At 39.9% G+C, this 25,365-nt stretch overlaps 1 protein-coding gene across 3 annotated transcripts in view; it reads right to left on the bottom strand.

The window, feature by feature from the left end:
• The window catches only part of RC3H1 (ring finger and CCCH-type domains 1), an 89,359-nt gene that overhangs the window by 54,197 nt on the left and 9,797 nt on the right, over positions 1-25,365 (bottom strand). For all 3 annotated transcript variants that reach the window (XM_066261193.1, XM_066261194.1, XM_066261192.1), the window contains exon 2: positions 1,843-2,219. In XM_066261193.1, the coding sequence (XP_066117290.1) occupies positions 1,843-2,073 (231 nt within the window). In that variant the 5' untranslated portion in view covers positions 2,074-2,219. The remainder of the gene's footprint in view (positions 1-1,842; positions 2,220-25,365) is intronic.

Below are 25,365 nucleotides of genomic sequence, written 5' to 3' on the forward strand. Positions count from 1 at the left end.
GGCATGCCCACCAGGGGGCGATGCTCTGCCCATCTGGGGCGTTGCTTTGCCGCATCCAGAGCCATCCTAGCGCCTGAGGCAGAGGCCACAGAGCCATCCTCAGCGCCTGGGCCAACTTTGCTCCAATGGAGCCATGGCTGCGGGAGGGGAAGAGAGAGACAGAGAGGAAGGAGTGGGGGAGGGGTGGAGAAGCAGATGAGCACTTCTCCTGTGTTCCCTGGCCGGGAATCGAACCCGGGACTCTTGCACGCCAGGCCGATGCTCTACCACTGAGCCAACTGGCCAGGGCCGGGAAATTGTTTTCTAAATTTCATTTTGGATCATTCATTGCTAGTATATAGATATATAACCGGTTTTTGCATGTTGATTTTTATATCGTGCAACTTTGTTTAATTCTAACAGTTTTAGAATCTTTGTTAGCTCTAACAGTTTTTTTTTTAATTAATTTATTTTTTACAGAGACAGAGAGTGAGTCAGAGAGAGGGATAGACAGGGACAGATAGATAGGAACGGAGAGAGATGAGAAGCACCAATCATTAGTTTTTCATTGTGCGTTGCAACACCTTAGTTGTTCATTAATTGCTTTCTCATATGTGCCTTAACTGCGGGCCTTCAGCAGACCGAGCAACCCCTTGCTGGAGCCAGCGACCTTGGGTTCAAGCTGATGGGCTTTTGCTCAAACCAGATGAGCCTGCACTCAAGCTGGCGACCTTGGCGTCTCAAACCTGGGTCCTCTGCATCCCAGTCCAACACTCTATCAACTGCGCCACCGCCTGGTCAGGCTCTAACAGTTTTTAAATGGAAATCTTTAGGGTTAAAATAGTGGCTATGACATTTTAAAATACATACTATCTTATCCTCAAATTTCACAGACTTAAGCTGTTTCAGTTAAGCTCTAACAAGGTCTTACTCATTTTGTAGAAAAAGAATCAGTTCATCCTTAGACTTCTTAATGGAAACAAGTAAGCCTTGGTTATTAAATATTGTATTTCTAAAACTGTTACCTCCCAATAAGTCTATTTTTAAAATGTTTCCAAAATGTCATACTGGAATTTTCAAAATGTACAGGGAAAAAGGAGAAGAATCTGTGGCTTTTCCTTCTGACAAATATTTTGTAGTGTGTTGGAGACATCATCGAGACAGGTATGAACATATTAAGTTTTCCTTTTGAGTGAGAACTGCTTTTTACCTCCAACATACATTACACTAACTAGCTCTACTTTATAGTAGCTTTTAGAAAGATATTAGCAAGGTTAGATCCAAGGTACTAGAGTATTTATTCAGATAATGATTTACTGAAAACATGGTACCTCAGACTCCTGCACTATGCAAATTAATCTAGTGAGGGGTATTGAAGTGAATCATGTCTAGCTTTCAAAACCCTGACTTCTGTAGCTTTGTGAAATCTCTGAGGACACCCCTGATCTCTATTTTGAGCATACTGACACAACACTTTCCGACTATTACTTTCAGAATTACCACACTAAATCTAATAGGAACTGAGGGATATCTGCTCCTACTCTAGGTAAATGGTTCCCACAGTCCATGCATTACAGTTTTTGTCATGTTCTTCATCTCCCATTTCGGCTAGTTATCTACTAAGTAATACCGTCTGAAGCAGCTCTGCTTTTCTTAACACGGTGTTACTGTACTGTGACTGAGAAACAGCAGACTACCACCCTAAGTCTCTTAACAGACTGAAATAAAGGATTTGCACAGGACTGAACAGAACTGTATCAATTAACATAGAGGCCAATGTTACCCATTTTTACTTTGAGTTTCTCCTGGGAGGAAAACACACACACACAGACACGAAAGAGCCCTGCAGGTCGCCCATCGTACCTGAGCACCCACGAGCTGCAGCAATGCTGAGTTCACGGGCAGAAGCTCGATGTCGGTATTGATAGTGGTCTGGTCAAACGGGCAAGCCTTGCGGTGGAGTTTATTCAGGCACATCTTGCAGACAGTATGGCCACAACCCAAACTGATGGGCTTTCGAATTGTTTCGTCGAAAGTCTGAGTGCAAATTGGGCAGGAAAGGAAATCCGTCCACTGTGGAGCTTGTACAGGCATTGCTTCTGCAGTTACAATTCACGAACGAGCACACACACACAAAATATCTAAAGCAAAGATTCCACTGGAATCAAAATTTTTGAAAAAAGTTTATCTTTTTTTAATATTTTCTGTAGATACAGTCAGCACATAGTGTGAAATATAACCTGGAAAACAAAGAAAAAGGAAAAAAATGAGTCTTGCTTATTTTTTTAAGTTAAACTGTGTCTTCCCACCCTACTACCAACAACCTTTATATACCACATTTATATCACCACAGTCCATCTTTTTTGTACTTTTACAGAATCAGAGCCATAAGAAAACATCCAGTCTCAGCCTCGCAATTTAAAGATGGGGGATAGAACCCTGAAAGATGAAATAATTTGCCTAAGACGATACTTAGGTTAATAAAATTAAAAGATCCAGGACCTAAGTCTCTCAAGTATATCTAAATCTATGACTGTTTTATATTTAAAAATTAGCCAATTAAGTTGGTTAATAATATTCTGTTTTTTGAGCTGTATATCAGCTACACATATCTGTTCAGCTATGATATTTTATCAAACTCTACATTTATGATACATATACTCCTGTGTATATTACACCTGAATAAAGAGGGTTTGTCTTTTTAATTGGCCTAAAATAAAAACTAACTTAAAATGCTTTATAGTATTAGTAATGAGATAAAAAGAGACAGTAGTTTTGTTTAAGGTTTATTTTTAAGGATTTTAGATATTCTTTTTATTTTTTATTTATTTCTTTTTTTTACAGGGACAGATTGAGAGTCAGTGAGAGGGATAGATAGGGACAGACAGGAACAGAGAGAGATGAGAAGCATCAATCATCAGTTTTTCGTTACAACATCTTAGTTGTTCATTGATTGCTTTCTCATATGTGCCTTGACCGTGGGCCTTTAGCAGACTGAGTGACCCCTTGCTCAAGCCAGCGACCTTGGTTCCAAGTTGGTGAGCTTTGCTCAAACCAGATGAGCCTGCGCTCAAGTTGGCAACCTCAGGGTCTCGAACCTGGGTCCTCCGCATCCCAGTCCGACGCTCTGATATGCCTTAACCAGGCAAGCTCAGGATTTCAAACCAGCGACCTCAGTGTTCCAGGTCAAAGCTTTATCTACTGCACCACCACAGGTCAGGCCTCTAACTGTAATTTCTAAAAAATGAGAATCAATGTACAGAAAAGTAAAGTAACAGTATTATAAGTTCTTAAAGATTTGATTATGCTCTGCAGAGACTACTTACAAAGATGAAAAAATCTTATGTAAGCTATAATTAACTAGAAAAGTAATCCACACATATTCTTTAAGCATTAATTACATTTAATTCATGTTTTACTGAAATAAATCAACCTTAAATGCAAGCCCATTACTGATGAGAGAAGTTTCTAGGAATGCTACAACTTTTCTCCACTCAGTCAACAAATATTTACTATAAGCTATACTATGTGCCAGGCTCCATTTGAATTGTTGGGGTAATAGTGAAACAGCACGATCATGGTATCTATCTTCTGGGTAACCTCAGTTTTGTTTGGGTTTTTGCAAAGCATGCTACTAGAAAAATGAACAATGAAAAAAATTTTAATGGTCCAGTAGGCAGTTACCAAGTTAATTTCATGTTCAAGATCTAAAAGTTATCTGCATGTATGTTCAAATGGCCCTTGCAGTAACAAGAAATAATAAATTGTTCACATTTTGTTTTAATTATAAATAGTTTTAATTAAATAGATGGATATGTTTATATGAAATTATTAAATATTTAATAAATTGAGACTGTCATCTGGAATGCTAAAAAAGAAACTACAGTTTCTAGTTACTCCACTCAATAGTCGAGTCAAACGTTGCAATTGTGCATGGGGTTGCAGAATGCTCCAAAATAAAACAAAACAGGTAAATGTTGAGAGGACATAATATTCAAAACAAGAACTGGACATCAGAAAATGTTTGCTAAAGCTGATTAAGTCAATAAAGTATCATCCATATGAACATTTCTATAGATGAGCATGGCTTTATGTTAATCCCTACAAAAAAATCTGATCCTCTGTTAATCCCTGCAAAATAGTTAATGGTTCCTTCCTTTTTACTAGTATTGCCTGCAGAGAACTTAAAGTTTATTAATCATAAAGTTAAAATAAACACAGTACTTTATTTCCTTAAACACTATAAACAATACAAACTCCTAAAAGGCACAAAAGATAAACATAACTTTTACTACTTGTACAACTATGTGTCACACACTGTACTAAATGCCTTAGATAGAGCAAACCTATATGAAAGGTAGGCAATTACTGTATCCCATTTTATGATATAAAAAATGGAGGTTTAGCTAAGCTAAGTAAGCTAAAAATAAACTGTTAACCATATCACCACCCGTAGATTAAATGTTAATTATATATAAGGAAGAAGTATTTGTAGTTTCATTCAAAAACTAATTGTCACAAAGCTGCATTTCCTTACAGCTACTGACTTCACAGTAATTCTGTTCTGGCAAAACTGCTGTGAAATATTGGTCAGGTCATTTGTTCTAATGGTACTTGTCTTCTCAACAAGATATGAAACAGACTACTGTAACTCCCTCCTCCTTGAAAGTGTCAGTGAACCACATTCCCCTCATCCTTCCCAACTCACTGGCTATGCTTTGGATCTCTCTTTTCTTAAAAATTTGATTGATTTTAGAGGGAGAGGAGGGAAGAGAGAGAGAGAGAGAAAGAGACAGAAACACTAATCTGTTCCTGTCTGTGCTCTGACTGGGGATCAATCCCACAACCTCAATCTCCAGCTAAAAAATCCTAAAATGGCTTCCTATTACAGTTGGAATAAAAAAGGGTATGTTTTTCCTTCCTTTCTTCCTTCTTTCCTCCCTCCCTCCTTCCTTTTTTCTTTCTCCCCTCCTCTCCCTTCCCTTCCCTTCCCTCCCCTCCCTCCCTTCCTTTTCTTTCTCTCTCTTTCTCTTTCTCAGAGAGACAAAGAGAGGGACAGATAGGAACAGACAGGGAGAGAGATGAGAAGCATCAATTCTTCTTTGTGGCTCCTTAGTTTGCATTGATTGCTTTCTCATGTGCCTTGATGGGGGGGGGGCTACAGCAGACTGAGTGACCTCTTGCTCAAGCCAGAGACCCTGGGCTCATGTCAGCAACCCTGGACTTCAAGTCAGCAACCTCTGAGCTCAAGCCAGAGACCATGGGGTCGTGTCTACGATCCCACACAAGCTAGCAACCCCGCGCCCAAGCTAGTGACCCCATGCTCAAGCCGGATGAGCCTGCAATCAAACCAGGGACCTCAGGGTTCAAACCTGGGTCCTCTGCAACCCAGTCTGACGCTCTATCTAAGGCACCACCGCCTGTTCAGGATAAAATCTGGATTTCTTATTCTGGTTTATAAAGCTCTAAATGATGTGACCTGTAATTTAGCTCTCAACCTCTTTTTCTAACACTTGCCCCCATCCCCCCACTACTCTCCAGCCACTCAAGTGTCCTTAGTCCCATGGTAGAATGTCAGTACTAGTTTCTCTGTCTAATCTTTGAAATGGAGGCCAGCTGTCCTCTATGATTTAGATGCCACCAAAAATATCAACTCTTCAAAAGGTCTCCCTGACCATCCAAAAGTCCAAAATCACCTCTAAATTCCTCTCTATTCCATCACTATATTCAAATTCTCTACCAAACATTTCCATCATCTATAAGTTGCATTTTCTTGCTTATGTTTTTATCTTTTTACTCAATGCATATATTCTCCTATTAGAATACAGACTACATGAGAATAGAGGTCTAATTTGTCTTGTTCACTAAGAAAGCTAGAGCTCCTCACTACAATTCACGCACATTACAAATTTTGCATATAATTTCAAAGAGTTCACAGACTGGTGAAAAGCTACTTATAGATCTCTAGGGTATTTAAAGATGAAACCTGTATTATTCTTTCATAAATCTTAAAATTTGAGATTTTCATATTCTAGCACTGTGGAATATGGAAAGCTGGCAGAAAAAATGTTCAACATCCATTTTACAGATGTGAAAAACCTTACTGAACTCCCACATAATTTCAGATCAGCCAGTTCTACAGCAAGTTTCCCAAATTATCCTGCTGTAACAAGATTGTTTAAAATGAAAATCATAAAACTTTATTGGTAAAGTTCTAGCCTAATTTTTCAGGGTGAGACAAATAACATTTATTTACTTCCCTGTCAGTAACAAATGTTACTGAACTTCTTCAAACACCTCTTTTCATTTAATCTTTCAAACCCAAAAAATTTGGAATCATTTCCCTTCTTTTTACAGAAAACTAAAATAATATTCAGAGAACTTGTTCAAGGTCATGCAGGTTAAAGTGGCAAAGTTAAGTCACAACCACCTCAGGTCAGTACTTGACACTAAAGCCTATGCAAATCCCACTACACCAACTTGACATGGTGGAGACCCAAGACAAGAAAAACAGTTTCACTTGAGGTCATGCAGATTAACACTAGCAGAGCTAGGTTAGATACCAAGGTTCCAAATTCTGAGTTGTAGTGTCCCCTGCTCACCCCCACCTGATTACCCTGCATATAAATCCATTGCTGAGCCTCTGAAAGATTTTAAAATATCCATGCATATTAAAACAACAGTTAGCAATATTTGGCTTAGATCAGGGATCTATCAATGTTGGAAATGACATGTAAATAATTATTGACACATACATGCTCATTCTTCTGGGAATACAACTTATGACTTTTATCAGATTCTCAAAGATTTTGCTTGGGGAGGAGATAAGAATCACTGACCCAGACATATTGAAACAAAATAATGGTTGAAAATATAAGAATATAGAAAAAGTAGAAACAATAACTTATATGAACATATATTTACTCGGTATTTATACTACAGTCTCAACAGACTCATAACAATTTTTAAGTAATGTTCACGTGGGACAAAAATTATTTAATTATTACACTGAAGTAACTCCCATCCTTATAGTCCTCAATCTCACCCCATCTCCACAATAAACCATTTGTATAGGTACATATACAAATATATTATTAATTGGAAAGAAAGTATTTAAATGCTATTATTCATATCTCTTCTAGTTCCTCATTAAATCAAGTGCCACAGAATCTTCTAACTCATATTATGGTATTTGGTCATATATGGAGGCACCAAAGGCAGAAGTGTACTATTCTCACTGAGATCTCCTTCAAGACCCAAATAGGAAGAATAAAAAAACCTTGTGGAACTTCTCTCTTTCACTACTGGGCCCTGAACAACCTAAGTGCTGTTATACCAGTATCATGACTTTTCAAGAAACCTGCCAGAAAAAAATTCTAACACAGAAAAAAGATTACAGTGATCATTCATATTAAAGGAAGATAATCTACCAAGATATTCATAAAAGGCTTCTCTGGGAAGAAAAAAAGGCTAGACATCTCTAAAAAACAAACATTGGAGCCTGACCAGGCAGTGAGTGGCGCAATGGATGGAGCATCAGCTTGGAATGCTGAGGACCCAGGTTCAAAACTCTGAGGTCGCTGGCTTGTGCAAGGGATCACTGGCTCAGCTGGAGCCCCCTGGTCAAGGCACATATGAGAAAACAATCAATGAACAACTAGGTGCCACAATGAAGAACTGATGCTTCTCATCTTTTACCTTCCTGTTTATCTGTCCCTGTCTGTCTGACTGTCTCTCTCTGGCTAAGAAAAACCAACAAACCACATTGGAAACACCGTGTCCAAAATAGGAGAGTAACTAGAATAATTTATTCATTTAATTTTTTTTTTTAGTTTATTCATTTTTAGAGAGGAGAGAGAGGAGAGAGAGAGACTGGGGGGAGGAGCTGGAAGCATCAACTCCCATATGTGCCTTGACCAGGCAAGCCCAGGGTTTCGAACCGGCGACCTCAGCATTTCCAGGTCGACGCTTTATCCACTGCGCCACCACAGGTCAGGCTAACTAGAATAATTTAAAAGAACAATGCAATATATAGATGATGTACTGTACAGTTGTGTATCTGAAATCTGTATAATTTTATTAACCAAAGTCACCCCAATAAATTCAATAAAAAATTGAGACTTGGCCCTTGCCAGTGGGCTCAGTGGTAGAGAGCATCAGCTGGGTGTGTGGATGTCCCAGATTTCATTCCCAGGGCACACTAAAGAAGCAACCATCTGCTTCTCCACCCCTCCTCCTCTTGCTTCTCTCTCTCCTCCTCTTCTCCTGCAGCCATGGCTGGATTAGAGCAAGTTGGTCCCAGGTGCTGAAGATGGCTCCATTGCCTCAGTTTCAGTCACTAAAAATGGCTCTGACTACAACTGAGTAAGGACCCCATATGGGCAGAGCACTGCTCCCTAGTGGGCTTGCCGAGTGGATCCTGGTCAGGGCGCATGCAGGAGTCCTGGTCTCTGCCTTCCGTCCTCTTACTAAATTAAACACACACAATTTAGGCTATTTCTAAGATAAATTACTATAAGACTATTCAAAACATTTTTTTCTTAATTAATTGACCTTTTAAATAATTTGGATAGCCAAATCATCAAAACTTACTAGTTTTCTTCAAAATTCATTAAAAACCCTTATGCACTTTCTCTATAATTTATCTGTTTCAAAGAACTAGCTTAGTTTAATTTTATATATCATTTCCATCTCTATTAACCTGGTAAAATGAGGCATTTAGGTACTAAACTCTTACATTTTCTAGTAAAATAACTGTTAGAGACTGTAACAAACTTGATAGAATAAACATATAGAATCAGCATCCAATTCTTCACTAAAAATAAAAGCATTTCTTTGACCATAAAAATAAGTTTGAGAAAAAAAATAAGTTTGAGATATCAAGGGGAAATTAAAATGATAGAAGTCTGATTTTGCCTGGGAAATTTGATGATTAGGAATAGTAAGTCACTCTGATGATTCTATTATTGTATTTCAGGAATTACAAAAACACAAATCAAAGAATTTTTAGAGCCTCAAAGAGTCATTAATTATAGTTATAAGATCTAAGAAGGATTTCTTCTTCATTCTTTAGATATCTTTCTCCCAAGTCATCTTTCCAAACATACTTCAAACTTCTCAAAGACAGTGTTTACATCACCTTCAACCACAAAACATCCAAACCACAGAGGACGTATGGCTTAGTGATTACAATAAAATATTCTTTCAGTCAAGAGCAAAAATATGAAATAAAATTACTAAAATAGTAACATTCAGATTCTTTAAACTTCCTCAGAGCTAGGTTTTATTAGGGGGGGAAACCCTAAGTAATTCTATTAATTAAAGCATATACACTCAAAGCTGGTAGGTAAATCATTATGAGTTAGGGTTCAGCCCCAGTCTAGTTCAGTAGCAGTAATTCTACTGATCAGAAGCAGAGCATGAATAATGAATAATCCTCTTTATTTCTAAAAAAAATTTAAGAAGTGACTCTGATGCTCAGTGATAAGAGCCATAGTTAACTTTCCTATCAGTTTAAACAAGGCCTACTTTCCTATTAAATAGCAACAATCAGTGATTTTCACTGTAGATAAATGATAATAGAAAATACAGAACATACATGGGGAGTAAAAATCAGTCACCTTGAAGGTCCAAATTACATATCACAACTTCCCCAATAATATACATATTTTTACACCAGAAACATGTTCACAGAAAACATTTAATACATTTATTTGGTTACGTGCCTTCTTTATGTCATTGACTCGAGTTATTGTACAGATCTGACATTTGACGTTTCACTAATTTAATCCCAACTTCTAAATTCTTGTTAAAAACCATCATTTTTAGGCCCTGGCCGGTTGGCTCAGCAGTAGAGCATCAACCGGGCATGTGGAAGTCCGGGGCTCAATTCCCAGTCTGGGCGCATGAGAAAAGTGATCATCTGCTTTCCCACCCTTCCCCTGCAGCCATGGCTCAATTAGTTCAAGCACATGGGCCCCAGGCGATGAGGATGGTTCAGTCAAGCCTCTGCCTCAGGTGCTAAAAAATATATATTATAGCTCAGTTGTGAGCATGACCCCAGATGGGTAGAGCATTGGCCCCACATGGGGTTATTGGGTGGATCCTGGTCAGGACTCATTCGGGAGTCTGTCTCTCTATCTCCCTTACTCTCACTAAAAAAAAAAAAAAAAAAAATCAGTTTTAAAAATCTCTAAATATTTATACTAATAAAAATGAATCACTAATATTCATTTCACCTTTCTCAGAGTTTTTTTTTTAAACAAAGAGCTTGGAGTAAGAAAATTATTTCAATAAATAATAAATAAAGCCAATGACTCATTCCACCAGCTCAGTAACTAGTCTGCAGATAGCCAACTCCAACTCCCATAGCAGCCATGTAGCTCCTCAACGCAAACCCATGCCTCTGCAAAATAACAAATAACTCTTATGTTGTGAACCTCAAAGGTTAAGCCGAGGCTAAAGCAACTGCTAAGAAGCTACTATAAAAAATAGAAAATAAAAAATAAAGAGATACTATAGACAAACTTATGACGACATACTATATAACAGAGCTTGGTTTTCTGGAAACAAACCATGTGCCAGGCATTATTTTAGGTGTTTTCAGATGCTTCTCTTATTTAAATGTCTACCATAAATCTAAATCACAATATAAACTTCTACCAGTAACCAATATTTGTTATGCACCAACTAGGTATCAGCATTTTCAGTGTTCTACATACAGTACCTAATAAATTAAATTCTCACAGCAATGTTGTAATGTAATTATCTCCATTTTAAAGATAAAGAGACTGAAATACAGAGAAGTACCGAAAGATACAAGGCTAGTAAGTCAGGCAGGCTTCCCAACTGGCAACTTTTAAATCCTATAATTTGTGCCACTTTACACATGAAAGTTAATAGTCATTTAGGTCAGAGAGCATTTAGGGGTGGTGGAAATGTTCTAAAATTGGATTGTGGTTGTGGTTACACAATTCTGTAAATTAACTAAAAATCACTGAACTGTGCACTTAAAATATGAACTTTACAGCATGCAAGTTATACTTAAAATAACTGCTAAAACAGTTACTAAAGGGTTTTTATAAAAAGTCAGTTTTCAAATTTTAAAACGTAATAACTTAAAAATATAGACACTTCAGATTTGTTCTAAGCACAGCAATACAGCCTATTAAATAAATTATATTGCTTTGAAGATTTCATTTCCATATATTACAAATTGACATTTAAAAAACTTTAGCCTGACTGGTGATGGCATAGTGGATAGAGCACCGACCTAGCACACTGAGGTCTTAGCTTTGAAACCCCAAAGTTGCCGGCTTGAGCCCAAAGGTTGCTGGCTTGAGCAAGGGGTCACTAGCTCGGCTGGAGCCCCCCCCAGTCTAGGCACATATGAGAAAGCAATCACTGAACTAAGGTGCAACAACAAAGAACTGATGCTGCTGCTGCTTTTTTTTTTTTTTTTTTTGTATTTCTCTGAAGTGAGAAGCTGGGAGGCAGAGAGACAGACTCCTGCATGCACCTGACCAGGATCCACCCAGCATGCCCACTAGGGGGCACTGCTCTGCCCATCTGAGCCATTGTTCCATTGCAACCGGAGCCATTCTAGCACCTGAGGCAGAGGCCATGGAGCCGCCCTCAGCACCTGGGACAACTTTGCTCCAATGGACCCTTGCCTGCAGGAGGGGAAGAGAGAGATAGAGGAGAGGAGAGGAGAGGAGGAAGGGTAGAGAAGCAGATGGGCTCTTCTCCTGTGTGCCCTGGCCAGGAATAGAACCCAGGACTTCCACACACCCCGCTGACGCTCTACCGTTGAGCCAACTGGCCAGGGCAAGAGCTTCTTGCCCTGGCCAGTTGGCTCAGCGGTAGAGCGTCGTCCTAGTGTGCGGAGGACCCGGGTTCGATTCCCGGCCAGGACACACAGGAGAAGCGCCCATTTGCTTCTCCACCCCTCCGCCGCGCTTTCCTCTCTGTCTCTCTCTTCCCCTCCCGCAGCCAAGGCTCCATTGGAGCAAAGATGGCCCGGGCGCTGGGGATGGCTCTGTGGCCTCTGCCCCAGGTGCTAGAGTGGCTCTGGTCGCAACATGGCGACGCCCAGGATGGGCAGAGCATCGCCCCCTGGTGGGCAGAGCGTAGCCCCTGGTGGGCGTGCCGGGTGGATCCCGGTCGGGCGCATGCGGGAGTCTGTCTGACTGTCTCTCCCTGTTTCCAGCTTCAGAAAAATGAAAAAAAAAAAATTAAAAAAAAAAAAAAAAAGGAACTGATGCTTCTTATCACTCTCTTTGCCTGTCTCTTGTTTTAAAAAAAAGAGATAAAACCATTTTTGGAGAAGCTGCCAGATCACAAGCTGAAACAGTGAGACACAAAGGACAGTCTCTGACTCTGTGGACACAGTCTGAAGCTCCAGGTTTCTATCCCATATAACAAGGTTATGCACTGTACGTAACTGCTGTACTGAAGAGGGCAATCCACAGTTATAAAGAGGTGAGAGAATGGAAAGGCCAGACTCAAAAGCATCTTTAAGTGGCTGTGAGACACTAAGCAGGAAAAACATACTCAGTACTGTATAGCAAAACAGCAAAGGGTTCTTTCCTTTTTTCAGTTTTTGCATTAATACTCTGCTTAGTTCATATACTATACTGTCAAGGACATAGGTATGTCATCACCACTTAGGGGTAGTGCAAACAGCAAGGACATAATTAGTATAACCAAAATCAGGACTATTTTGGAATACACTAGGCATTTTAGCTGATCCCCCATCTTGTTAACTGCTCTCAAATTAAATGCAAATTTCTGAAACTGGCTGTTTTCTTTGAAAGAACTGATGTCTCCTTAATTAAGGTTCATTGCTATATCGTAAGGATAACTCAGTCCCAATACAAAAGATTCATGAATACATTTTGAAGACTAGGCCAAATATCTCAACAAGACCAGTTTCTCAGGTCACATTTTGAAGTCGTCCCCCTACTACAATAATGGCTCCTTTTTACAGAGGAAGTTTGCTCCTCATGTGCCCGGAAGTTATTTTGAGATACAAAGACAAATATGATTGGCAAGTAGTCAATAATCTTGAATGTAGGGAAAAATGCTCACAATAAAAAGAAAATGAATTTGTGTCTTATAAATTTTATATTTCAGTTGTTAAATACTAATCTGTAAATTGAAGAATCCAATGAAACTGAGACATTTTAAGGAGCAGCACAAATATTGTTTCTTTAACTCATCCCTCTTTACTATTTCCCCACCGGCATGCTTACACCCTTGTTCAGAGGAGCTAAAAAAACACATTTCTATCTCCAACATGTCTTAATAAAATCCAAAACATAACAAACAAACAAACAAAAAACCCACAACTCATCTAATCCCTGTCCCTGTCTTCTCCAGACTCAATTCTCTATTCCTTAACCCAGGGGTCGGGAACCTTTTTGGCTGAGAGAGCCATGAACGCCACATATTTTAAAATGTAATTCTGTGAGAGCCATACAACGACCCATGTATTGATACATTATGCATTATCCAATAAAAATTTGGTGTTGTCCCGGAGGACAGCTGTGATTGGCTCCAGCCACCTGCAACCATGAACATGAGCAGTATGAAATGAATGGATTGTAATACATGAGAATGTTTTATATTTTTTTAACATTATTTATTTATTTATTCATTCATTTTAGAGAGGAGAGGGAGAGAGAACGAACGGGGCGGGGGGGGGGGGGGAGGAGCAGGAAGCATCAACTCCCATATGTGCCTTGACCAGACAAGTGCAGGGTTTCAAACCAGTGACCTCAGCGTTCCAGGTCGATGCTTTATCCACTGCGCCACCACAGGTCAGGCCTTTATTTTTAACATTTTTTTTTTTTATTAAAGATTTGTCCGCGAGCCAGATGCAGCATCAAAAGAGCCACATCTGGCTCACGAGCCATAGGTTCCCAAACCCTGCTCTAACCAACTGAGCCATCCAGCCAGGACTCCCAACCACTATTTTGAAACGACCCTTATCTGACATATCAACAACCTTCTTATGAAATCCAATGGTCACATCTCAGTTTTCATCTTACTTCTTTCTATACAGCACTCAGTAATGTTGACCAGTCACTCCAGCAAGTGCTACCCCCTATACCGGCAGACAGAGTAGTGTACTCTGCCAGGCCATCCCTGTATGCCTTTCTTGAGGGCTTCTCCTTCTCTGCCCATCCTTGGAATATGTGTGGTTCCCTCACAATTCCTTCCTCACTTCTTTTCTCTACAAAATGTCCTTGAGTGATGTTGTCTATTTTTCAGCTTTCAATTATCAAGTAGATGCTGATGACTTCCGTAACTCTAGCTCAAGTTCAGACCTCTCTTCTGAGTGCCAGGGCAATATAACCAGTTGGCTATTAGTCATCCATGTCCAACTAGGGTCTCAAACAATCTCAATCTAACCAAACCTTTTGTTCTCTAAGTCAATGACTGAGTGACTTAGCTGTTGACAGAAGCATGGGGAATCATCCTTGACTACTTCCTTTTCCTCAAATCTGCCTCCTCAAGTAACCAATCACCATGTCCTATTCATTTTATTTCTTCAACTTCTTGAAACCAGCCCTGGCCAATGGTTCCATGGATAGAGCATTGGCCCAATGTATAAATGTCCTGGGCTCAATTTCTGGTAAGGGCACACAAGAGAAGTGATCATCTGTTTCCCCTCTCCCCCTTCTCCCCCTCTTCTCCCTCAGCCAGTGGCTCGATTGATTCAAGTGTGGCCCTCAGTGCTAAGGATAGCTCAGTTGGTCCAAGCATGTCAGCCTCAGGTGCTAAAAATAGCTTGATTAATTCAAGCATCAGCTCCATATAGGGTTGCAGGGTGGATCCTGGTGGGGGCACATGCAAAGTCTGTCTCACTATCTTCCCTCCTCTCACATTAAAAAACGAAAAACAAAAACCATTTCTTGAAACCCTCCCATCCATTCCCAATACCTTAGTTTTACCTGGCTTACTACCAACATCTCTTACCTAGATTACTGTGACAATTTCTTAACTGATGTCTCTGTTGACTGTATCCCTAGTCAAGCAAAACTAGATTACTAGTTATACCTAGACTATAAATTTCTTAAAATCACAGGCTATCTTGAGTTTTCCCTCCATCTCTTGCCATCTGCTCAATGGCTTTAATACAGAAAAAAGCCAACCAGGCCCTGGCCGGTTGGCTCAGTGGTAGAGCATCAGCCTGGTGTTCAGGAGTCCCAGGTTCGATTCCCGGCCAGGGCACACAGGAGAAGCACCCATCTGCTTCTCCACCTCTACCCTCTCCTTCCTCTCTGTCTCTCTATTCCCCTCCCGCAGCCAAGGCTCCATTGGAGCAAGGTTGGCCCAGGCGCTAAGGATGGCTCTGTTCGCCTCTCCTTCAGGTGCTAGAATGGCTCTGGTTGCAACAGAGTGATGCCCCAGATGGGCAGAGCATCGCCCCCTGGTGGGCGTGCCGGGTGGATCCCATTCGGGCGCATGCTGGAGTCTGTCTGACTGCCTCCCCGTTTCCAACTTCAGAAAAATACAAAAAGAAAAAAAGAAAAAGCCAACCAGTATACATTAGCAAACCTGTCAAGCTGGAGGACTTGTTTTCTCCAATAGAAAGTCAACAGGCTAATGCAGAACTCCAAGGCCTTAGCACCCAGAATAGTATGCATGGCTCAACAAGGATATACACATATGACGTGAATAACATTATAAAGGAACCGGACCTAAAGAACATCCATAGAATACTATACCCAATAATAGCAGACTTCTTTCCTGGTGTATATGGAACATTCTCTAAGACAGGCCATAAGCTAGACCAGTATAGGAACCCTGGAACTGTTTAAGCCTACTAGTTTCTTTAAAAACAAACAAACAAAGAAAACAGGTTATGGCAACTCTTTCTTTTGAAAACCACAGGAATCTTTTATTAGAACACGAAGAAATAGTAAGGAGACTGAAACAGAAAATGATTCCTAATATACTGAAATATAACATACATACAAAAAACTATATGGATCATAAGGTTCAGCTCAAAGAATTATCACAAAGTGAACGTACCTGTAACCCAAGACATACATTCCCAGCACCCCAGAAGGCCCACCATCCCTCCCAGTCACTACTCCATTAGTCTTCCTCAAATGTCACTATTCTAACTTTAGTACTATAGACAAGTTTCTGCCTTTTTTAAAACACTATAAAATGGAACCATCAGTATGTATTCTTTTGTATTTTGGCTCCTTTCATCAATATTATATTTGTTAGATTTTTTTCTAAAACACTCCCATTAAAGGGACCAAAGTTAGGAAGCTTTATGAACTCCTGTTTGGAGCAGTGATGACATTTGGATTTTCAATGCAACAGATTTCTTGTGTTTAACTAGAACAAAAACACATGTCAACAACAAAACTGGAGAACAAAGAGTCCCCTCTTTACTCCAGAAAATAGGCAGCATATGACACACTAACAGCCCCCACTTTTCTCTTTTACTTGTTTCTATTGCTTTTTTCCAAGAAGCTTGCACCTTACACTTCCTTGTGGCATTTGGTGGCTACTGTAGGGCTGTGACTGATTCTAGAACCGGGCAACAAAGAGAAAACAGGCAGATGTATTCATAATAGGCAAGCTGCACATGCACCACACTTTTTTTGCAATGCTCAGGTGATATTTGAGTATATACGCCGACCTAGACAATTTTTGCATTTTAAAATGTGTTGGATTCATAATCTACTGGCCAAGGTTTAAGAACATTTATATTACTTTATGTTTATTTCTATGTAATATACCTGACAGAATTTAAACTATTACGGGGGGGGGGTCACAGTGACTTTTTTTTTCTTTTTTTGTAGCAGAGAGAGTCAGAGAGAGGGACAGATAGGGACAGGCAGACAGGAAGGGAGAGAGATGAGAAACATCAATTCTTCGTTGCGGTTCCTTAGTTGTTCATTGATTGATTTCATATGTGCCTTGACTGGGGGGCTACAACAGACCGAGTGACCCCTTACTCGAGCCAGCAACCTTGGGCTCAAGCTGGTGAGCTTTGCTCAAACCCTATGAGCCCGTGCTCAAGCTGGCGACCTCAGGGTCTCAAACCTGGGTCCTCTGCGTCCCAGTCTGACGCTCTATCCACTGCACCACCGCCTGGTCAGGCTCACAGTGACTTTTAATTGCACATCCTTGAAGAAAAATAATGCTACAAAAAAAAGAGAGTATGGATTCACTTTCCATTCTAGAATTATTTCTAGACTATTATCCCCTGGCAAAATTTCATTTTGAGGAGTTTAAAAAAATAAACAAATTGCTAGATGGACCCCAAACACAGAAGTCCACAGCTACAATATATCTTATTAATATACATAATGTTGTTTGAAACAGGTATATAAATTATTAAAGAAGATATTTTGCTGACTCCCAAATAGAAGCTACTGTTACAGAACATCCTAATTTGTTGCTAAAATATCAGAATTAAACATAAAACACTTCTTCCAAAATACGTAATGAATGATAATCTTTTAGGGATTAAATTCATGCTTAGGTTTTGTAGTGTGTGTATGCATGCACGTGCGTTCGCTCAGCAGGGAGGAAGAAATAAAAGCTTGATATAATTCTAACTGCCCTGAGTAGCACATTAAACAGATATATCTACTAATATTAGACTCTTATTTGGTAAAAACAGGGATCCTGCTTTCTTATCTTAAAAAAAATTATAAACAGTTTTTCCCTCTTGCCCTAAACCTGAACGTTTTCTCCATTTCTACCAAGGCTTTAATGTGTGAATTTCCTGAGGGAGGGCCATACTTGAACATCTTATTTAAAATACACTCGCAACCACAATTCTACTACCACCACACACAAAATGTGCTTCTCATCTCTTTCCTGATTCATTTTTCCATAAGACTTCTCACCATCCAATATGCTATGTCTTTATACTTATTTTGTTATAGTGTGCACCCACTACTACTGAAATGTAAACTCCTTAAAGACAGGGATTTTTGTGTTTTCGTTGTTTCTATCTTTAACCTTTGGAGTCTATTGTATGTGCCAGGCACTGGACTGTTTTACATGCTTTATCTCACTTAGTCCTTACAATGACCTTATTAGGTATGATTCTGGCTTAGTTTTAGAGTTGAGGAAACTGAAGAATAGATGTTAGGGAAGAAGCTCAAGGTCACATGGTAACTAAACTTACCTACTTTTAATATGCTCATTCCTTCTGTAGTCTTTATTTCTTTGATGACACCACTATCCAACTTGACACTCAATGTACACACCTGGCAACTGGATAATCATCCTAGATTCCATTCTCTTTTACCCCCATTAAAAAGCTTTACTATTGCTTGCATCTAGCTCCTTTCCACCTCTGCTTCCCTGATTGAGGTCTGTATTTGTTCATTCAAAAAAACCCAAAAAACAGAAACAAAAAACCCACACACACACTAATGGAGCATCCACTATGTGCCAGACAGTGTCCTAAGATCTGAAGATCTAGCCTTGAACAAAATAAAGTCTCTGCCCTTATGGAGTATGCCATTGCTCTCACCTGGCTTACACAGTAACTTTTTAACTGATGTCTGAGTCCGATTCTGTTCTTGCCTTCCTCCACCCTCCTCACAGCTGCTGCTATGTTTTTCTTTGGCGATAAACAATGCAATAAAAAAGGACAATAGACTTGAACAGACATTTCACAGAACAGGATATCCAAATGGCTAATAAGCGTATTATATTTTTTACTGAAGAATTACAGAATATCATTACTCATGAGGGAAATTTAAACTTAAGTGGCAATAAAATACACCTACCAGAATGGCTACAGAGAATGAAAGCATGTGAAATTCTCATACAATGCTGATGGCAGCGTAAACCGGTACATTCACTTCGGAAAACTGGCAAAATCTACTACTTAGGCCAAACAAAATGACCCAAAAATTCCACCCCTAGGTATTTACACAAGAGAAATGACTATATAGGTACATCAAAAGACATACATAAGAAATTCATAGCAGCCTTATTCACAAAAAGCTGAATACAAACTGGAAACAACCCAAAGGCGGCTATTCCCACAATTATCTAAAGAGAATGAATAGCTGACCACCAAACATCACTTACTCTTGCTTACCCATGAACTTTCCAGACTGTCACTCACAACCCACCCTAAAGAGCAAACACTCCTTCCTTACAGATTATGCACCTGTCCCGAACCAGCCCCGCTCAACCTTCCACAGCCCCTTTATCTACAGCCTACGTTAATTCGTTCAGAACAACTTACATCTTTTCCCCCAAACTGGTGGCAGCAGAGCCCAGCCTATCCCAGGGCGGTGGATGTACTGCCTTCGCCATCCAGCCCTGCTGGTGGTCAGACTGCCCACAGCAGGACTGGTCCCTTCTCTGGCTAAGGCTCAATAAACCCTCTCTGTTAGACAAGCTTTCACCATGAATGTTTTTGTTTAAATATCTCAACTATAGAACATTCTGGAAAAGGCAAACTACAGAGAAAATAAAAAGATTAGTGGTTGCTAGGAGTTGGGGTGAGGAGGGGTGAATAAGCAAAGGGTTTTTAGGGTAATGAAAACCCTCCCTCCGTATGATACATACTATCATGATGGACACATGGCATTATACATTTGCCCAAACCCACAGAAAGTACACCACTGAGCGTGAACCCTAATATAAACCAAGGACTTTAAGTGTCAGTGTAGGTTCAGCAATTCTAACAAAATGTACCAATCTGATGGTGGATGTCCATGTTGGGGAAAAGTTCCCCTTGTGTGCAGGCAAGGAGTATAGGGGAAATCTCAGTACCTTCTTTCCAGTTTTTCTGAGAACCTAAAACTGCTTTAAAAAGTCTTCACAAACAAAATCAACAGCTGAACCTGAACTCTCTCTCAAATTTGAAGACTCTGTTGATAGAATTTGCTATCTTCTTTCCCCTCTACCTCCATCACTATCTTGTACCTAAAAAGATTCTTGAAGTTTTATCTTAACATCTGAGTACAATTAATTATCTAATGTCAATCATTAGGGGAACAGGTGCTACTACTTCAATATTCAATAATGCTTTCATAAGAATACTACTTGTTAAGGTTTTATGATAGTCTAAATTACTCTTAAATGCATTTAAAGAGATTTAAACATCAGTTTCTATTCTAAGAATTTTCTTATTTCAAAAGCCAACTTTTTAAAAAACAGTGGTAAAAAGAAAATAACTGGAGGGTCTTTTGTGCCCTATGAGCAGGTTTTCATCAATTGCAGCCCTACATAATAAAATTACATTTCTGAAAAAATTGACTCAGATCAAATGAGTTAATCAAAGAACCCATATTCAATTTTTCTAAATAAATGGAGAGCCTTACATGTATTTTAAAAAGTTTTTAATAGAGAGAGGCTAGATTCAAGCAGAGTGACAGTTTTAATCAAAACAGTTCAAAAACTGCTATCAATGGAGTAATTAATGTAAAAATTGACACATAAACTATGGGTTTTAAAAGCAATAATTATAGGGAGAGCATTTAAAAATGAAGGTTAAATTCCAGTGTGTGTGTGTGTGTGTGTATGTGTTTAAGTACAGTACTTAAATATGGAAGGCTATTACTCTTTAACACAATGTCTCCACAAAAATAGACTGAGCAAATACAACCAGTATGCAGAGAAGATCAAATCAAGACCATATACAGCATGACTACTTTGAGCAAAAGTAGAGGTATAGCCAAAACACAAAAGAGACTGACATGAGGCTCTCCATTTTTCAAGCTCTGGAAAAATAATTGACAAGTTTAGGAAAATACAAGTTCATGCGGTAACCCACTTGGATTGTACAGATCAAAATGTAATTTGAACAGAACCCAAATTTAAGTCAGTGCCAACAAGAATTCTGGATACCAATAATGTTTAGTTAAATTCTATTCATCCTTACCAGCCAATTTGTATTATTACTGAACATTAATTTTTGTAATCTAAAATGGGTCACAGTTGGAAGGAAAATGTTTCCACCATAAAGAAAAAACCTGCTGAACAGGATAAATTTCTTCATTTAAGAGTCTAATTGTTTATAAATAATATATCACTATTTGTTAAATCTATAGCAATTGCCTCTGTAGTTTTGATTTGTAAAAATATTTAAAATTACACAGTATATAATCAAATAGTCCTTAATCACTTAAAAAAAGTGATTGTAACTTCAAAAGTGATTGTAAAAGCAACCCCAACTAATGGGCCTCCCAAGAGAGAACTAGAATAGGGAGATATATATAAATTTTTTTATTTATTCAATTTTTTAGAGAGGAGAGGGAGAGAGAGAGAGAGAGAGAGAGAGGAGAGAGAGGAGAGACAGAGAGAGAGAAGGGGGAGGAGCTGGAAGCATCAACTCCCATATGTGCCTTGACCAGGCAAGCCCAGGGTTTCGAACCGGCAACCTCAGCATTTCCAGGTCGACGCTTTATCCACTGGGCCACCACAGGTCAGGCTCGGGAGATATAAATTCTAATTTCAGCTATGCCATATCTTAGCTCTGAGATCTATATACTTTAAATAAATATTCAAAAGAAGAGTAAGAAAAGGATGACTGTAGGCTAGAAACAATGAAGAGTGGAGTAGATGATGATGCCCTGATAGGAAACTGAGGAAACCATACTATAATAGACAACATTTGGAAAGGCTGGGTCTTTGAAGTGGTAAAAGATATTAAATTGGCCCTGGCCATTTAGCTCAGTGACACAGCATCGACCCAGCATGTGGATGTCCTGGGTTTGATTCCTGGTCAGGACACACAGGAGAATCGACCATCTGCTTCTCCATCCCTCTCCCTCCGCTTTTTCTCTCCTTCTTCCCCTCCCACAGCCATGGCTTGATTGGTTCAAGCACATCAGCCCAGATGCTAAGGATGGTTTAGTGGAGCCTCCACCTCAGATGCTAAAAATAGCTCAGTTGCAAGCATGGCCCCAGATGGGCAGAACATCAGTCCCAGATAGGTGTTACTGGGTAGATTCCAGTCGGGGTGCATGTGGGCATCTGTCTCTCTCTCCTCTCATTTAGAAAAGAAGAAAAAAAAATTAAATTATTTAAAGTTTATGGCTGCTAGCAGGATAAGTGAAAAAGCATTGAAAATGTAGGCTGGGAGATAAATTGAGTGCATGTAAATGGATAAATTCTCTGTGAGAGTGAGCATAAATGAATAACTGAACCTTGCCTGACCAGGCGGTGGCGCAGTGGATAGAGCGTCGGATTGGGATGCGGAAGGACTCAGGTTCGAGACTACGGGGTTGCCAGCTTGAGCAAAAAAGAAAAGCTCACTAGGCCCTGGCCAGTTGGCTCAGCAGTAGAGCATCGGCCTGGCGTGCGGGGGACCCGGGTTCGATTCCCGGCCAGGGCACATAGGAGAAGCGCCTATTTGCTTCTCCACCCCCACCCCCTCCTTCCTCTCTGTCTCTCTCTTCCCCTCCCGCAGCCAAGGCTCCATTGGAGCAAAGATGGCCCGGGCGCTGGGGATGGCTCCTTGGCCTCTGCCCCAGGCGCTAGAGTGGCTCTGGTCGCGGCGGAGTGACGCCCCGGAGGGGCAGAGCATCACCCCCTGGTGGGCAGAGCATTGCCCCTGGTGGGCGTGCCGGGTGGATCCTGGTCGGGCGCATGCAGGAGTCTGTCTGACTGCCTCTCCCCATTTCCAGCTTCAGAAAAAATACAAAAAAAAAGAAAAGCTCACTAGCATGGACCCAAGGTCACTGGCTCGAGCAAGGGGTTACTCAGTCTGCTGAAGGCCCAAGGTGAAGGCACATATGAGAAAGCAATCAATGAACAACTATGGTGTCGCAACGAAAAACTGAAGATTGATGCTTCTCATCTCTCTCCGTTCCTGTCTGTCTGTCCCTATCTATCCCTCTATCTGTCTCTCTCTCTGTCCCTGTTAAAAAAAAAATAAATAAATAACTGAACCTTGAGGGAATAGTTTTATAGCAGCACTCCTCAACAGAACTTTCTGAGATGATGGAAATGTTCTATTTGTTTTCAATATAGTAGCCACAAGCCACATGTGTAGCTAGCACAAATAAGGAGCTACAATTTAATTTTTATTTGATTTTAATTAAAACAAATTTATCCACACAATGGAGTATTATTTAGTAGTAAAAAGAAATGCTTTATCAAGCCATGAAAAGACATGGAAGAAGCTTAAATACACATTAAGTGAAAGACACTCACTTGCCCATAGAACTGGATAACAGTGAACCCTAATGTAAACTATGAACTTTAGTAAGTAATAATATACCAATACTGTTTCATCAATTAAAATAGGTGCACCACACCAATGCAAGATGTTAATAAAGGTAACTGTGGAGGAAGCTATATATGGAAATTATACTTTCAATGCAGCTTTTCTTTTTCTTTTTTTTAAAGGTATTATTTTGAGATAGGCAGGGAGAAAGAGAGAAAGGAACATTGATCCATTCCTGTATGTGCCCTGACCAGAGATCTCAGTGTGCCAGGACGACACTTTATTCACCGAGTCGTCTGGCTAGGGCTGAATACTAACATTGTATAGCAGAACTTTTTTCAAATATTCTACATGAATATCTTTCTAAAATAATTTTTGTTAAACAGAATTTAAGGAGAATAACATTTATTGAATGGGTACTAGAGTCAGGTACTATACTAAAGATATATATTATCTCATTTAAATGTCAAAACAATCTTTAAAGAAAGGTATTACCATTTGTTTTTAAAGATGAAGAATCTTAACACTTAAGTGAAAAAAGATGAGAACCTAGCTAGATCTGACTCCAAGGTCTATGTTCTAATATACTCTGCATATATTTTTATGATTCCTAAAATTACAAACATAATTGAATTTTCCCACAATAAATTTTTCATTAGGAGCTCTTAAAATCTGTAGTCATCTTTTTTCCTTCTCATCTTTTTTAAACCATCTGAATGAGTTACATAGCACAATACAATAATTAATTAACAATAAACTCATTGTCTAATGAGGTGCTATCCCTATATTAAATGGCCCCAAGTTAATGTTTTTCCCGTCACCATCCTTGCTGTCCATTTTACCTATAGTGCTTCTACTCCCACACCTAATTTTCACCTTTTAATCTGCTGTGGGATTAGAAAACACACAAATATCTTAGAATTATGTACAAAACAAGAGATCTTCTCATGCCTGGCCTATGGTGGTGCAGTTGATAGAGAGCTGACCTGGAATGCTGAGGTTGCCGGTTCCAAGCCCTAGGCTTGCCGGGTCAAGGCACATATGCCAAATAACTATGAGCTGACATTTCTCGGTACACCAACCCCTTCTCCTCTCTCTATAAAATAAGTAAGTTAAATCTTTTTTTTTTTTTTTTTTTTTGGTATTTTTCTGAAGTTGGAAACAGGGAGGCAGTCAGATAGACTCCCGCATGCACCCAACCGGGATCCACCTGGCATGCCCACCAGGGGGCGATGCTCTGCCCATCTGGAGCGTTGCTCTGTTGCAACCATAGCCATTCTAGCACCTGAGGCAGAGGCCATAGAGCCATCCTCAGTGCCCGGGCCAACTTTGCTCCAATGGAGCCTTGGCTGCGGGAGGGGAAGAGAGAGACAGAGAGGAAGGAGAGGGGGAGGGGTGGAGAAGCAGATGGGCGCTTCTCCTGTGTGCTGTGGCCAGGAATCGAACCTGGGACTCCTGCACGCCAGGCCGATGCTCTACCACTGAGTCAACCAGCCAGGGTTTTTTTTTTTTTTTTGAGACAGAGACAAAGACAGAGAGAGGGACAGATAGGGACAGACAGACAGGAAGGGAGAGAGATGAGAAGCATTAATTCTTCGTTGCGGCTCCTTAGTTGTTCACTGATTGCTTTCTCATATGTGCATTGACGTGTGGGGGGGGGGCGCTCCAGCAGAGTGAGTGCCTCCTTGTTTAAGCCAGAGACCTTGGGCTTCAAGCCAGTGATTATAGGGTTATGTCTATGATCCCACACTCAAGCCGGATGTACCCACACTCAAGCTGGCGACCTCAGGGTTTTGAAACTGGGTCCTCTGAGTCCCAGTCCAACACTCTAGCCACTGTGCTACTTACTGTCTAGTCAGGCAGTAAGTTAAATCTTGAAAAATAAATCTTCTAAGCCAGTGCCTTAGATGATTTAGTTCATTAATTTTGTGACAACTGAAGGTTTTTATCTGCTTCTATTAATGTCCTTTTTATTAAGTTTTTTAAATTGATTTTTTAGAGGGGGTCGTGGGGAAGGAAGGGAGAGAAGCAGAGAGAGAGAGAGAGACACACACTGATTTACTGTTCTACTTATTCATGCCATCATTGGATGATTCTGGTTTGTGCCGTGACTAGGAATCAAATATGCAACCTCTACAGGTCATGATGACATTCTAACTATAGAACTACCTGGCCTGGGCCAATCTACTTCTTATTCTAAGCTGGAA

The sequence above is a fragment of the Saccopteryx bilineata genome, chromosome 2 (genome assembly GCF_036850765.1).
Source record: "Saccopteryx bilineata isolate mSacBil1 chromosome 2, mSacBil1_pri_phased_curated, whole genome shotgun sequence".
In the NCBI taxonomy this organism is placed as follows: domain Eukaryota; kingdom Metazoa; phylum Chordata; class Mammalia; order Chiroptera; family Emballonuridae; genus Saccopteryx; species Saccopteryx bilineata.